At 34.8% G+C, this 16,006-nt stretch overlaps 1 protein-coding gene across 1 annotated transcript in view; it reads right to left on the reverse strand.

Annotated features, from left to right (window-relative positions):
- Positions 1 to 10,971: 10,971 nt before the first annotated feature.
- Positions 10,972 to 16,006, reverse strand: part of LOC145813075 (uncharacterized) — a 103,071-nt gene continuing 98,036 nt past the window's right edge. Inside the window, exons 25-27 of the mRNA XM_082908339.1 lie at positions 13,212 to 13,305; positions 12,270 to 12,334; positions 10,972 to 11,236 (exon numbers count right to left, since the gene is read on the reverse strand). Of these exons, the coding sequence (XP_082764465.1) occupies positions 12,309 to 12,334; positions 13,212 to 13,305 (120 nt within the window). The 3' untranslated portion in view covers positions 10,972 to 11,236; positions 12,270 to 12,308. The remainder of the gene's footprint in view (positions 11,237 to 12,269; positions 12,335 to 13,211; positions 13,306 to 16,006) is intronic.

Here is a 16,006-nt window from a genome sequence, read left to right on the forward strand (position 1 = left end):
TCTTTCAAGTCGGAGGCATGTCGTTTCGTCCACGACTGCCTAAGGTTGTGTGAAGGGGGAAGCCTTGTTCGAAATACAGTGCCGCCAATGGCTCACTACAAACATCTTCTTCTAAGTTGCCATATGCTTCCCAGTACCGCCGGGCATATTCACGCAAAGATTCCTTCTTATTCTTCCGGATATTGAACAATGTGTTCAATCCTTTTGGGATTCGATTGTTGGAAATGAACTGTGCTAAGAAGGCCTTAGAGAGTTGAGCCTAATCATAAATGGATTGTGGAGGGAGTTTTTCGTACCACCAGAGGTTGTTCTCACCAAGGCTAGAGGCGAAAACCTTGCACATGAATGCATCATTCTGATTCCAAAGTGACATCATTTGGCAATAGTGGCTGATGTGAGTCAAGGGATCCGACTTTCCATCATACATGATGAATTTCTGTGGACTGTAAGTGACTAGTCGGTTTAGAGCATGACGTTCCATCTGATGAACGGATCGATCTAAATGCTCCTTCTCCCTTTCTAGTCATAGCTCTGCCTCTTTGTTCCACCGTCGGTCGTCCCTCCGGTTGTTGTCCAACTATGACCTCAAGTCATACTGTCTCTCGTCACAACAGCACAAAGGATGAGGGACTACCGAATGATGATTGATGGTCTTTTGTCTCTTGCAAGAGTCTTCTCAATGATTCTTCATTATGGGATTGTTTATTCTACTACTAGCCCCCTCACTGTGTACCAGAATTAATTGGCTATGCTCACCACGAGCAGGTCTTGGATTGGACCCTTTCTTTCATGAAGGCGGAGGTGGAGTACGTATCTTTTGCTGCGACAACCCTCTTCTAGATCTCCTAGGTTCCTCTTGAGGCATCATCTACTTCCTTAGTTGAGCACGTAGCTCCTCAATCTCCAAATTCATATAGTAGATGATGCAGTCATGGTGAAGGCCTGCACAAGGAACAAATGGTTAGGCTGCCCGATCGGGGTTTGGTCGGAAACCCCTCTAATGGTCTGGTCTGTACCAGTGTTTGGTATAGAAAGAGTAGAGAAGAAGAGAGTATATAAAGATAAGAAATAATTCAGTTTTTCCCCTATGTAAAGGAGGATTAGGTTGCCTTTTACACTTGTTCACCAAGCGCCTCCATTACTACCTGGCACCTTTGTCGCTAATCATTGAAGGATAACAATGATTCTGTCTAGCACTTAAGTAAGTGGTTTCGTTATTCGCGGGTGTCATGTGCTCTTTCCACATATTAGATGCTCTTCGTAGTGGAGTAAGGAGCCCACTTTAGAGTGGAGTAAAGAGCCCATTTCGAAGTGGGAACCTTCTTCTTTCTAGGCTAGGTGTGGGAACCTTCTTCACAGTAAGGACCTTCTTCTTGCCAGGCTAGACCTTATACAAATAGAATTGAATAATTGTGCCCTTTTAGTTATGACATTTGTGATTTCCGTAAATTTTCACTGTTTTGTTATGCTAAGTTGTATGAGGTTACACATTTTGTAATTGATGCTGCAAAATTTTGTGGTTTGGTTCAAACATATGTAGTTTCTAAAACTTTTGCATAGTTTTCCTATGTTAAGTCGTGGGAGGTTACATATTTTGTTATTGATGTTATGAAATTTGTGTCTTGGTACAACATTTGTCATTTCTAAAAAATTTAGATATTTTTGTTACGTCAATTAGTGATTAATTACTCATTTTGTAATTGATGTTATGAAACTTTACGGCTTGGTTGCGACATATGTGATTTATAAAATTTTGAATATTTTTGTTACACCAATTAGTGATGTTTTACTCATTTTGTGTTTGATATTACAAAATTTTGTGAGTTGGTTACGATATTTATGGTTTCTAAAAATTTTGAACATTTTTATCACACTGATTAATGATTGGTTACATATTTTACGGTTGATGTAACAAAACTTTGTGGTTTGACTATGACATTTGTAGTTTTTAAAAATTATAGATATTTTTGTTACACTAATTAGTGATGTGTTACTCATTTTGTGTTTGATATTATGAAATTTTATGACTTGATTATGACATTTGTGACTTCTAAAAATTTTAAACATTTTCATTATGCCAATTAGTGATTGATTACTCATTTTGTGGTTGATATTACGAAATTTTGTAACTTGGTTGTGATATTTGTGGTTTCTAAAAATTTTAAACATTTTTGTTACGCTAATTAACATTTGCGATTGATATTATAAAATTTTGTAATTTAATTACGACGTTTGCGATTTCTAAAAATTCTACACTATAATGGCCTTGCTTGAGAAGTAGGCTATTTTAGTTGACTATTTAGCTTTTTGACTATTTTAGCCTAGTTAAAATAGTTGTGTTTAGGAAGATAGTTGGTTTTTTTTTTTTTTGTAGTTGATTTGATGGTTGTGAGAGAAAAAGTAAAATGATTATAGGTTGAATGTGACATTTTGTCTTATTAGTTATTTTCGTCTATTTTATCTTTTGGTGGGTTATTTTAACCCAAATGTCTTCCCAAACACCCCCTATGTTATGTCAAGTTATGAGAAGTTATACATTTTATAGTTGATATTACAAAAGTTTGTGACTTGAGTACGACATTTGTGATTTCTAAAAATTTTAGACATTTTTATTATGACAATTAGTGATTGATTACTCATTTTATGGTTGATGTTACGAAATTTTGTACTTTGGTTACGACATTTATGGTTGCTAAATATTTTTTTTTACACTAATTAGTCATATAATTACGCATTTTGTAATTGATATTATAAAATTTTGTGTTTAGTTATAACATTTATAGTTTCAATTTTTTTTTGTTATTAATATGTTCGTTAAATCAATTAGCGATAAGGTTACACATTTATTATTGATGGTGTGTAACTTTGTGATGAGGATATATTGTCCAATTGATTCCTGCCCATTGTTTTTACAAATTGATTGGCCAATTGATTGGCTACTTTTAACTAATTTAGTTTGAGATATTCGGTAACACTCACACTACTCACTTATATTGGGAAAATGACACACTAATTAATTATATTGGAAAGTGTTAGGTTAAATTTTTTGTAGATGTACAGGACAAAAAAATATAAGAATAATGTTATATATACTAATTAATGTGCTAACTAATATACTAACAGATGATATGGCATAATTTTAGAGGTTTTAGATATTTGTAATTTATATAATAGGTGGGGTCAGTAAAAATGGTATAACACTAGTTAATACACCAGTGTATACTTTAATTGGTGCATGTAACATAACCGAAAATATAATGCATTAAATTAATGGACAACTTTGTTCTTCATTTAAGAATAAATTTCACTATTATATCTATTCATAGGTTTCTCTCTTCTACAACTTTGTCTCTGTATGTTACAACTCTCTCTCTCTCTCTCTCTCTCTCTCACACACACACACACACACACACAAAGTTTCACCATCTTTATCGATTGTCTCTTAACATCATCTCCACCATCTCTAGCATCGGTCGATATTGCTCATCGTCATCTCTATTTGTCGTTCTCTCAGATCTATTGCCAAAAGCTACCATCTTCATCATTCGCTGGTGTGGATACCACGCCTTTTGGCACACCTGCATGTCAGATCTGACCTTTTTAAATATATAATCATCAAGGTAAAAAATTGGCAATATATTGTATTTTATCCCACAAATCAATTTAGCCCATAATTGTAAAAAATAGACCAATTCACAAAAGATTAGAGCCATCACCTAATTTTTAGGGAAAACTAAGAAACCCTAACTCCATGTTAATTTAGGCCACTAATCTGTCACAACCAAAGATCTTAGTTCAGGAGTTTAGGTATAAAATGGGAAGGTCATTAATGTGAATACTTCATTAATGTGAAACCCTAACTCCATGTTAATTTAGGGCACTATATTGTATTCTATACATCTTTAACCCCTAGTTCCATATGCCAAAACGTAGAACTCGGCGAGAGCTTCCATTTAATCTAAGTGGATCGTGTTTTTTGTCGAAATTAGATTTTCGGGTTGTCTTATCTTCTTGCTTAAGGTAGGGATTTCTATACTCCTTTTCAATACCTCGTTATAGATATACATGTGGTAGTTTTTATAGCATTTAAAAACAAGTTTGTTAAGAAATTTTACAAAAAGCATGATAGAGGTTTGGGGTTTGGATTTTGGAAGTTGGAATTGGATGAGTTAGGGTGTTTCGATTAATTGAGAGGTAACTGGGCATGTTTGTGTTGAGAGTGGAAAAAATCCTAATTTATCATTGTGGGCTTAATTAATCCTAAAGGGATGAAGATGTGTAATAATTGAGTTATGTGTTAAAGAATTTGAATAGTGATTTAGTTTTATGAAATGAAACTTAAGTGGGTTTAGTAGTGGTTTTTGATTAACTTTGTATTGTAGTTGTATTTTATGAATTATATTGGTTTAAGGGAGAATATGAAGTTTTGGCTAAGGGTGGGCGTAGTTAATGGTTTTAAAATAACGTATTTGGTTTTGGAAATAAAATGGCATGTGTAACTCTTTTCTGCAATGAAATGAGAAATGGTTGATTTGAAAAGGTGAAATTAGTTATGGATTTATATTGTATGAGTCGTGTATCTATTTATATGTTTAGAGGTTTTGACCTTGGTCATTGGTGGAGGATGACATTGTTGTTGTTAAGTAGATGATGTGTATGCATTACACTTGTATGGTGTTATGTAGTTTAGCATGTTGTGTTGTTATTGTGTTATTGTTTGGGGGTCTGTTTCCATCTAGGTGAAGCCGGTAAAGCGTGACGCCTTGACAGAGGTTCCTCGTCCTTTTTGGTTTGTGCCCGGTAAAGTATGAAATGAGGTCCGTTTCTTTCCGTATTGAGCCGGTAAAGCGTGGCACCTTGTGATAGGTTTCTCTCCCTTCCGGTTTGCGCACGGTAAAGTGTGACATTGGAGTCGTTCCCCTCTGGGTGAGGCCAATAAAGCGTTATGTATTATGTGGGTTGCAGCATTTGCCATCCGTACTGTAGACCGGTGGAAATGGAAGTATGTATTACATTCAGTTATTTATATTTAGAAATATGTCTTCTTGGTAACCTATTATGGTTGTTCTTTACCCTTGGGCCTATGGCCAGGGAAGATAATAGATGTGTTGTTACTCAAGTGTGTGTAGTGGGTTGAGATATGGGGTTGGGTTATGACTCGTATGTGAACATGCTTTCAAATAAATGTGGAGACGGAATTCTTTTATTAACGTTGAGGTTTAAATAATCAAGGTTGCATGTGAAGAAATGCTTTTGGAACTAAACTAGATAATTGGAAAGAAAACAAATGGTTTTACACTTTGTAGTGTTCAAATTGATGTTTTTGGAGAAAATGTACTTATATAAGTATATTTTGAACATTAAAGTGTCACATTTTTATATTGTACGTCATGGTGCATTCATGATCATAGATATATTTATGTTGTTATTGTTTAGGATTATGTTGGGATCTCTATTGGACTTTATGTTCATCCCACATTGCTAATACTTTTTCAGGAGCAAATTGAGAGACAATTTAAGATTAGTGATCTTCCTTAAATTGTTGGCCACGGGGCCTATACTTGTTGGTAGAACGCCATTGTTGTAAAAGGGTTGAACTCTTACTTTAATGTAAAGATGTAAGCCTATGGGCATTTTGTTTAAATGTAATTCCTGTTACATTTTGAGAGAAATTTCATTTCTTATGGATGTAATGTATATATAGTTTCGCATATTTTTAATAGAAATGGAATTATTTTAATGGATATGGTAAAGTTATTCGGGTAATAAAAAGTGGGGTGTGATAATACAATGTATAATTATTTGATCTAAGTAGGCTCACCTACAGAAAATTCCTTACAATAAATTCATAGATTAAACTCATGAAACATTTAAAACAAAAAAACGTAACGATGAAATATATGAATACGTGGTATCTAACTTGGCCTACATGCATAATATGCAACCCAAACTAATGATACAATGCAAATAAGCCATAATCTTGACAAAATAATAGTAAAATATTTTATTTTACACGAAAATATATACATGAATACTACCCTAACTATTATCATCTAAATTGAATATGATTGAAAATAATAAATAAAAGAGAAAAGGAAGACTAATTGTTGGTTTGTTGAGTCAAACCAAAGAAAACACTAGAAACTAGCAAAGAATGGTGGCTTGGATGTTTCCCTCAAGTCTTGGGAAGTGTTTTGCTTGATTTGCTGTGATGTCTCGGGTCCTTGACTTGACTTGATTGTGCCATCTTGGACTTACTGAGTGGCCTTCGAAAAGTTGCGTGTCGTGTAATGTGTTGTAACTATGATTTGAACCATGTCTAACCTTCTTTATCGTTTTATGAGTTAGAAATTTTTGAGTTTTGGGTATAAGGACAAAAAACAAAAGCTTGGAATCACCTCGGAAAGTCTTTGTCACGCCCCAAACCCACCCCTAAAAGTTTGGGCATGACCTATTCAGAAACGGACATGTAACCTGGTACATAACATACGGGGCCTTATCGGAAGCACGAAAAAAAAAGGAAATAATGAAACAAGTAACCTCCATCGAGCTACTTCTACATGCCAGGATCTCATTCATCACATGCATTATAGTGGATAGATAAAGTTCCAACTATAACCCGGAGCATATACATACACATTTACAATGCCAGCCCCATGATGGGGCGTATATAAAAAAAACGAACATGAAAGTATATACAACAACCTTAGAGGGACACCCATAAGCAAGTCAACATCTTAACAACTTGACAAAATAAATGGCTTATACAGTGCCTGGACATACAAAGGTTGACAAAAGAAAGCGGGCGTCTTGGCTAGGACTGACCATCTGATTGGTGACCTACAGAAACAGACATAATAAAGAGTGAGCCGGGCTCAATGAATAGTAATACATAAATAAAATGATGCTTAACTTGAAACATAATACATGTCAATGTAATAGTTTGATTCTGTGCTAAGTACATAACGGCCTTAGACCCAATCTTGCAACATAAGCTTGATGGCTATAAGCCCTTGAAATGTGGTGGCACGAGGCCCTTGAGACATTGGCATAAAGCCCTTGAAACTTGTTTGACCTTGTAGTATATTCAAACTCGTAACATATACGTGAAACATACCTGAGCATACTTGAACTTGTAACATACTGGAAACATGCCTGAAACATACTTGAACATCATTCATTAACTCAAACGGAACATATTATAACTAGAGTGTTTCTTGTTGTATCATGTCATTATCGTACGCTTAACAATACGAGACTAATTCACATTCTCGTGAGAGTCACATAATAATGCTAAATTTTGCACTTATATCGTAGATTCTGAATAACTTCCAATTCATAAGCAACATAGCAAAACAACTTCAAATTCATATGGATACACATAGCTACTCTTACATTTACTCAGAATCTATTCTTCAAGAATGAATATAAATTCTTTTGGGTAAATGACTTAATTTACGTGCTCTATTAATCAATAGTATACACTGTTGTTTAATCGTTCTTATCTGTTAACATAGTTGCCTTGCCTTGTAATTAATAGAGTCCTAATGGTAACCGTTACATCATTCCCACGAGTTGACATAATTAACATAAAGTTAACAGGACAAAGTAAGCACATTTTCATTAGATTACAGATGACTTTATCGGTTTCACAATTCCACAGTTCGGTCCTTGGCCTGAGGGGTTCACACATTCACGATAGCCTTTAGTTTCATAGATACACAACTTATCACATCGGCCTTCAGCCCCTTTGGATTCACAAGTTCACAAGTTTGGCCCTTGGCCTCATAGCTTCATAATTTCACAAATGGCCCTTGGCCACATAGGTTCATAGTTCACAAATGGCCCCTGGCCACATAAATTCACAAGTCGGCCCTCGGCCTCATAAATTCACAAGTCGGCCCCTGGCCTCATAAATTCACAAGTCGGCCCCTGGTCTCATAAATTCACAAGTCGGCCCTCGGCCTCATAAATTCACAAGTCGGCCCCTGGCCTCATAAATTCACATATACATAAATTAGCTTTTGGGTTTCATAGGTTCACAATTCGGCTCTTGGCTTCATAGTTTCACAATTCACAATTCGAAAATTCATACTTTACAAATGGCCCTCGGCCACATCGTTTCATATTTCACAAGTTGGTGATCCATACTTCACAAATTCGATATGCATATTTCACAAATCCTTTTTGATGTTTTCATAATTTCACAATATTCACGTAGCATACATAACATACATGTCAACGTAATTCTTATGACGAAGATCATAACGTCAATAACAATAATCATCAACGGTTAAAGATACATCGAGTACTACTACTCACAGTGTTGAGGCGGAGCGCTACTTCCCCCTGAAGCGTGTCCTACACACATACAAAGTTCACAAATTAACTTCCCTCTTTCCTTGTTAAATTACTTCCTGACTCATTACGTCTCGAATGAATTTACCGCCATCTTAAGATCATCAGAAAAATATTTTAAAAATATCAGAGGGTCGAGCATGCGAAACGGAGCTGAACATTTTTTTCAGCTTGGGCCGCACGTGCGGCTGTGAGCCCCGCACGTGCGGCAGTGCTTCCCGCACGTGCGATAGTAAGCCCCGCACGTGCGGCGATCTGGACAGAATGCAGTTCGAAATTCAGACAAAATCCCATTTTTTGGTGAGTGTTCTTAAGGCTCAAATAGGTCCTTTAATTGATGAAGTATGGTTCAAAAATCATGTACATAGACATCATAACACATAACAATCTCAACATAACTTGGGTCTTGATCTTTACTACTACACTATAATTCATTTTCTTTAACATCTAAACACACACATAGATCCATTACACACATAATTGGATGCAAATATGTAGAACTAAGAATAGAATGCAATTTCCTTTACATGGTTCCAATTAACACCATTAATCAAATGATGAAAACACCTATCCAAACCCCAACTTATGTGAATACCCAAGAAATTCTTACCCATATTAAAGAGAGGAGTTAATTAAAGTATAATCAACATACCTTGAGCTTTTAAATCCCTCAAACCTTCTCAATCTCTTCCTTAGAAGACTTCTCTTCTTTCTCCCTCATTCTCCTCTCCTAACCCTCTCAGGAGATATTTTAGTTTTTTTAGGTTCCAAGTCAAATGACTTAAGCATACATATATATTATGTCAAATGGCTAAAGCTATATATATATATAAATTGAATAGGACAAAACTGATTCAGTTTAATCACTCCGAATTGGCATTTCACAAAAATGCTTATCATGGCTTAAAAATCATGCTGATCTCAAATATAAAATTAATTTCGAGTTATTGATCTCCTAAGGCTTTCAATTCCTGATGCAACCATTTTAATTGTGACAGATATGTTTTCTTATTAAACAGATATAAATCTATAATCATAAAGTTTACTTAATTACACTTAATTCTACATGGAATTTCACAATAAGCATATAAAGGCACAGATTCAGGGACTGAAAGTATACCAGAATCATAAACAAGGGTCGGGTTGTTACAGTCTTGTACTAGAACAGGTAGGCCTGTACGTGCGGATTAGTGCAGGAGAATTTTGGAGTTCAAGGCTTGGTCTCGCACGTGTAAGGACTAAAGCTGCACGTGCGGAATGGGGGTTACATGTGTGAGAAGTTAGGCTGCATGTGTGGTGAGGGTGAGCAATTGAATTTTGGGCCTACAACAAAAACACATGCGGCCAGGTCTGACTCAGCCTTGAATTTTGAGCTTTTCAGCCATTTTCTTGACTCATCTCCCTTTTTTCCCTCATTTCATTATATATCTATCTCTCTAAACTTTTTCTTTCTCTCTCTTCTCTCTATAACCACCGTTTTCTTCATTTTCTCTTCAATCTGCCAAAATCTATTGAGTTTTAGATAGTAGTTCTTAAGACCAAAACGACGAACGTGTCGATGACTACATTTTAAACAATGGAGATCAATTTCCAACGAGTTCAAATTTGGGGGGTTTTGAGCTTGGTTCTCTTCTTCTTTTCAAGAGGTGAGAATTTCTTTGATTTTTTTTATTGTAACTGTTATACATGGATATGTGGTAGTTTCATTACATAAATTTTAGAGATTTTCAAAGCATGTGATATATGAGTTAAGGCTAGTGTTGTGTTTGATATTTATTAAGTATTTCATCATGTATTGTGATTTATGTAAGATTTTAGAACATATGGCAAGCTTGGAATGGAAAAGCCCTAAAATTCTTACAGAGAAACCCTGATATTCTTGGAACCATGTGATTTTGGAAAAATAGAGAGTTGTTGAATCATTTGAGAAAATTGAAATTGAAATTTTATTCATTGAGAAAATGATAAGTATAGAGAGTTCAAGTTTTAAATGAAATTGTTGAAGTTTATAATAAATTAGAGAAATTAGAAAATAATGTAAATTGATAAATGGTCAGAAATACCTATCTATATGTGTTGGATTTTATGATTTAACTTGGCAATTTTGGATATGTTGATTTATGGAATGTTTGAAGCATGTTGATACATTAAAATGAAAAGCCTTAATTTTCTTTTAGAATGGTATGAATTGGGAAAATTTGAGATTTATATTCACTTAAGAGGATTGAATTTAATTCTGTCAATAGATGGGACAATGACGAGTATCAAGGAATTATAAATTGGGCAAGTAATGAGAATTGCAAATGGTTTAAAGAATATTGTATAAGATGTGTGGTTGATCAAATTTATAGGTTGAATGTTATTTATATTAAAATAAATTGTGTAAAGATATCTGTTTTGACAATCGGTAAAGGATTGCATTGTTTGTTGTAGAATTGATGTGGAACTACGTGAATCAAACCCTTAGAGCATCTTCAATGGTTTGCCATTGGAGATGCCAAAGCCATTTTATAGCAGGTGTTAGTGAAAAGTGTTCTCCAATGGCAAGTTTCGGCAGCTGCTGTGTAACGCCCCAAATTTCTAGCCCAAATGATAAGACAACAATCATGGCTCTTTCAAGGAAAACCATATATAAATCTCCAAACTTACATTACATGATACAATAGTTCTTCGTGCAACAATACATTAATCCAACATGTAAATACCCCCAAGGGTTTACAAGTTTCCAAGGCTTGAGCCTGGTTACGCAAAACGATTATTCAAACCCACACAAACACAGCCCTTGGCTTACACACAGAGTCACAGCAAAATGAGAGCATTGTACTCCTAACACACATACTTCCATGCCTCTAGTTTGGTGGGATCACCACATCTTTTCCTGCACAAAAATCTCGTAGGTGAGCATAAAGCCTAGTAGGAAATTCTAGCAAAGTATATACATTTTATACAAGTCTCAAGAGATGAAATGCACATGCCATGCTATGCGCTTTTTGAAGATAAATCACATTTTCATCTTTTGAAAATCATCACGCTCAATAATATCATGCAATTTCAATTGTTCAAAACTTAACAATTTATTTCAAGAGCAGTAAATACGACTCTGTCCTAGGTCGGTGACTGCAAGTAGACTATACAAGTACTACCAAATTGTCATTTTTACCGGTATTAACCGGAAGGCTCGACACCTATCCGCACGGATTTTTGGTCTTTCACCTCAGACTCTCAGGTCAACTTATTCAATATCATCTACACCACCTATCAAGACTTACCAACGTATTTACCCCAAAACCATTCCATGAAAACTTGTTTCTCAACATTCTTTTCTCAATGCAAGTTTTCAAATCAACTTTCAAAGTTTGATGTAATCAAATGAATTGATATGTCAATTTCACAAGATGAATATAAATACTTTTATTCCAATTCATCATCCAAGGAATAACACAATTCCCTCTTCTCAAGTATCCTCGACAATTAGTTATTTCAAGACTATTTCAACGTTTTGAATAATAATTTCCAAAATGAACAACAATTCTCATATTCCCTGAAATTCATCATTTATATAAATATAAATAAGAAATTTTCCAAACATCCATTTATTTTAACACACAAAATAATATAACAATATCATTCATGGGTTTTCAGTCTCTTTAAATTTTTTTTTTCAAATTCTAGGTTTTCTCATCAAAACTATACAACTCAAATCTTTCGAAAGAAAATTTCCAAAATCATCTTTTCTTCAATCAATGAAGATCAAAACTCATAAGATCATTTTAAAAGAACAAGAGACAAACCCACTTTCAAAATCGCTCAACTTCTTGAATCAACAATCAATTTTCAAAGCTATTGAAAGATGATTTCAAAAATCATATAGATCTTACAAAATATATATATAACTCTAAGAAAATCCCTACCTCAAGTTTTGAAGAAGAAATGAGATGAAACCCTCAAAATCAACGGTGTCGAAACTCGATCTTCACTGCACACAACGAAGCCCTCGAGAAGTTAACCAACTTTGATGAATAACATATGGCAGAACTCCAATGGATCAAGAGAAATCAAGCTTTTGATCCAATTTGGCATAGAGAAATGTAGAGAGAAGAGAGAGGAAAGAGTTTTTAGAGAGAGATATACAAAAGTGATCTAAATATCAGATTCATGAACTGATATAATATGGCTTGCTCGAGCATGAAAAGCCCCGCCGGAGCGTCACATACACTTTCCCAGTACTTTTGCAGATAGGTCAAACTTGTGGAACCTAACATTCTCTGCTTGAGCGCATAAACGGTCGCTCGAGTGAACAAGTAACTTCTAATGCATTTTACATTTTTGCTTTGGGGGCGCTATCCCTCAACCTCGCCAAGGCGCTGCCCTAGGACCCGCCAAGGGGCGTTCCCCTTGGACCCCTGCGAGCTGACCGGGTAGCTCGATCCCCGCCAGGGCACTGCCCTTGGACCCGCCAAGGAGCATTGCCCCCTGGACCCCCGCGAGCTGACCGGGCAGCTTGATCCTCGACATACTCAGCGAAGTGGAAAAATTGGGATCGCTACATGCTATCTTTGTCAAATGCCAAAACTTGTGTCAAATATGGCATAAGCTTTAGTAGCTGCCAAAGTTGCCAAGTCACCAAAACCAACCGTTTCCCCCTCCCTGCCTCCCTCATCATCCTTCCTAGCAAGTATTTTCCAAAACAAAAGCAAACATTCACCCAAAAAAAAAAAAAAATTTCTAAAGCTAAAAATTTCAAAATCAATAATATGAATGAATCAATTTCAACAATTTCAAGTAATGAATTTCAAAAATAAAAATAAAAATAAATTGAATTTGAGCAAGATAATATCATAAAAAATACCTACAATTTGAAAAGGAATTTGGCTTCATCTTCTTCATCATCATCATCGTCATCAACAACAACAACAAAAAAACCCTCAAATCTGATGATATATATACCTATAAAGACAAAGAACAGAGATGAGAGTATTCAAATTAATTAAACTCAAAACTAAACATGATATGCATATAGATACATTATATATATATATATATATATATATCATACATACATATATGGAAAACTAAAAAAAAAAGAACATGGGAGAGAGATAAAGAGATCAAGCACATGGAGAAAATGAAAGCTTCTGCGTAAGGTATATATATATATTTTCTATGAAAGCTACTACTAAAGGTATGTATATATATATATTCTATGAATGGACTCCTAATTTTCTTGGTATTTCATGAAATTGAGCTTTGACTCGCCAGAGGAGCTAAATCGACGGCCACGCGGTCTTCTTTGTGCGTTCTGACACAAAAACCACTATCATCTCATGCGTGTGGGTCAGATCTAAGCTGATATAATTTTTCTCTATTTTAGATTGAGAAAAAACTACATAAATCCACAACGACAAAAGGAGGTTTGTGTAGCTTGCAGAGGCGTGAGATCAGGAAGCTTCCGTATCTAAGAGAGAAAGAGAGAGAGAGAGAGAGAGAGAGAGAGAGAGAGAGAGAGAGAGTTTGAGGAAGAATGGCTTGGTTAGGGTTTGATTTGGAAGATCTGAGGAGAGGAGAGGAGAAAAGAGGAGAGAGAGATGAAGACTGGTGAGAGGAATGAAGAGAGAGCAGAGAGATAGATATAGAGAGAGCTTGGTGTCATAAACAGACTTGGGAGATGATTGTTCTAGAGGGTAGATAGATAGATAGATAGATAGATAGATAGACATTGGAATGCACATGGATTGTTCTAGATAGATAGATAGATGAGCTGTTGGATTATATAATCCAACGGTGCAATTTTGTTATTGGAATGCACATGGGTTTGAGCAACGACTCTTTTTCTTTCTCTTTCAAAGAACAACTATAAATTAACGGTCATTTTCTACAAACGGTCATATTTTGTATTTCTATAAATAAAAACTCTTAATCTCAATTTCATTTCACACCAAACATTTCAAATTTCATTTTTCTTTTCTCTTCTCTTCATCTGAATTTCATTTCACACCAAACTTTACAAATTATTTTCTTCTTAGTTTTTTCACACAATCATTATGGAAGGTTCATCAAAAATAAAGAGAGAAAAATCATTCGCCACTCAAGAAGATGTGACAATTTATAGAGCTTTGTATCACATTACTGAAGACCCAATTGTTGGGAATTCACAATCTCATGCTCATTTTGGGGGAAGAATTTTTGAAAATTATTGTTCATTGCAGAATGATCACTTAAGAACGTAAGTGTCTATCTCATCTCGATGGGGTGTAATCATGAAACGTTGCAACAAATTTCGTGGGTGTTTAGCGCAAATCGAAAATCTACACCCTAGTGGGATGTCTCAAGTTGATATAGTAAGATTTCATCTTCATTTTTTTTTTATTTAATATTTTATTGATACAAATGCTTCAAGCAAAATTATTATACCATCAAGATGAAAACAAATATTTTGTTTTTGAACATTGTTGGCCAATCTTGCAAAACAATATCAGGTGGCAAGATTAAGCTCCTATGAACACGGTGAAGTCAAGGATACATATACCGTTTTCTCTTGATTCAGCCCCCGATTCTCCTACGGATAACTGTATTTCTCTTGAAGATGACACCAGTCCAAGTGTTGGTAACAATCCAACTGTTGGTAACAATCCAACTGTTGGTGAGGGCAGTGTCTCTGCAAGGGGTAAAAGACCTATGGGTAGGAAAGCTTCAAAAGAATTATTTCGGAGAAATCAAGTCGTTGAAGTTGAAGTCCAAAAAATAAGCATACAATTGGAGACATTTAACCAACACCTTGCTGAGAAGGAAAAGAAAAAAGATGAAAGAGAAAAAAGAAGGATTCAAGCACTGCAGGAAATGAAAGAACTTAAGATCAAAAAACAAGAACATGAGATAATGACTACGGACATTTCTCTTTTGGACCCTCAGACGAAAGCGTATTACACAATGCAAAAAAATGAGATATTTGCCAAGTGGTCCTCAAATGTCAGCAGCCCAAATTACTATTTCCCCATGCCTCCTGATGAATAATTACGGGATAATGTATTTTTTTGCAATGTCATTTATTTTTTTAATGTAATTGTTAGTCTTTATTTACAATGTCATTTTTTTTTTTTTTTTTTGGTAATGAAATTTCTTTTCTTTTTGTATTTTTGAGTTTTTTCTACAACAGAATGGTAATATTATTTTTGCAATGTATAATGTTGACTATTTTTGAAATGAAGGCAATAAAAAGATTAAATACATTTTTTTCATTAAATATATTTTTTTTCCCAATTTTTTCAATTTTTATATTTGTCTAGTCGGGAATAATATAAATATATAATTTTTTTTACAAACAGTTAAAAAAAATCACAAAAGACAAAAAATAAACAAAAATAAAATTACAAAAAAACTTGTATCCAAACAACACATACAAACTTAGAGGGAAAGTTAATTAGGATTTGCTAAAATAGCAAATGACCATTGGAGCACCATTGCTATAATTTGGCAAAATAGCACTATTTATTGCCAAATTATAGCAATAGCAATGGCAATATAGCAACAACCATTGGAGATGCTCTTATGTGTTATGTAGTTTTGATTATTTAATTACGCAATTGATGTGGTATGTGATGAGAGTGCTATATAGAGGTCCCAATTTCCTTCCAGTTAGCAGCCAATAAAG

This window comes from Camellia sinensis, chromosome 15 (assembly GCF_055761805.1).
Source record: "Camellia sinensis isolate YWXY chromosome 15, ASM5576180v1, whole genome shotgun sequence".
Classification (NCBI taxonomy): domain Eukaryota; kingdom Viridiplantae; phylum Streptophyta; class Magnoliopsida; order Ericales; family Theaceae; genus Camellia; species Camellia sinensis.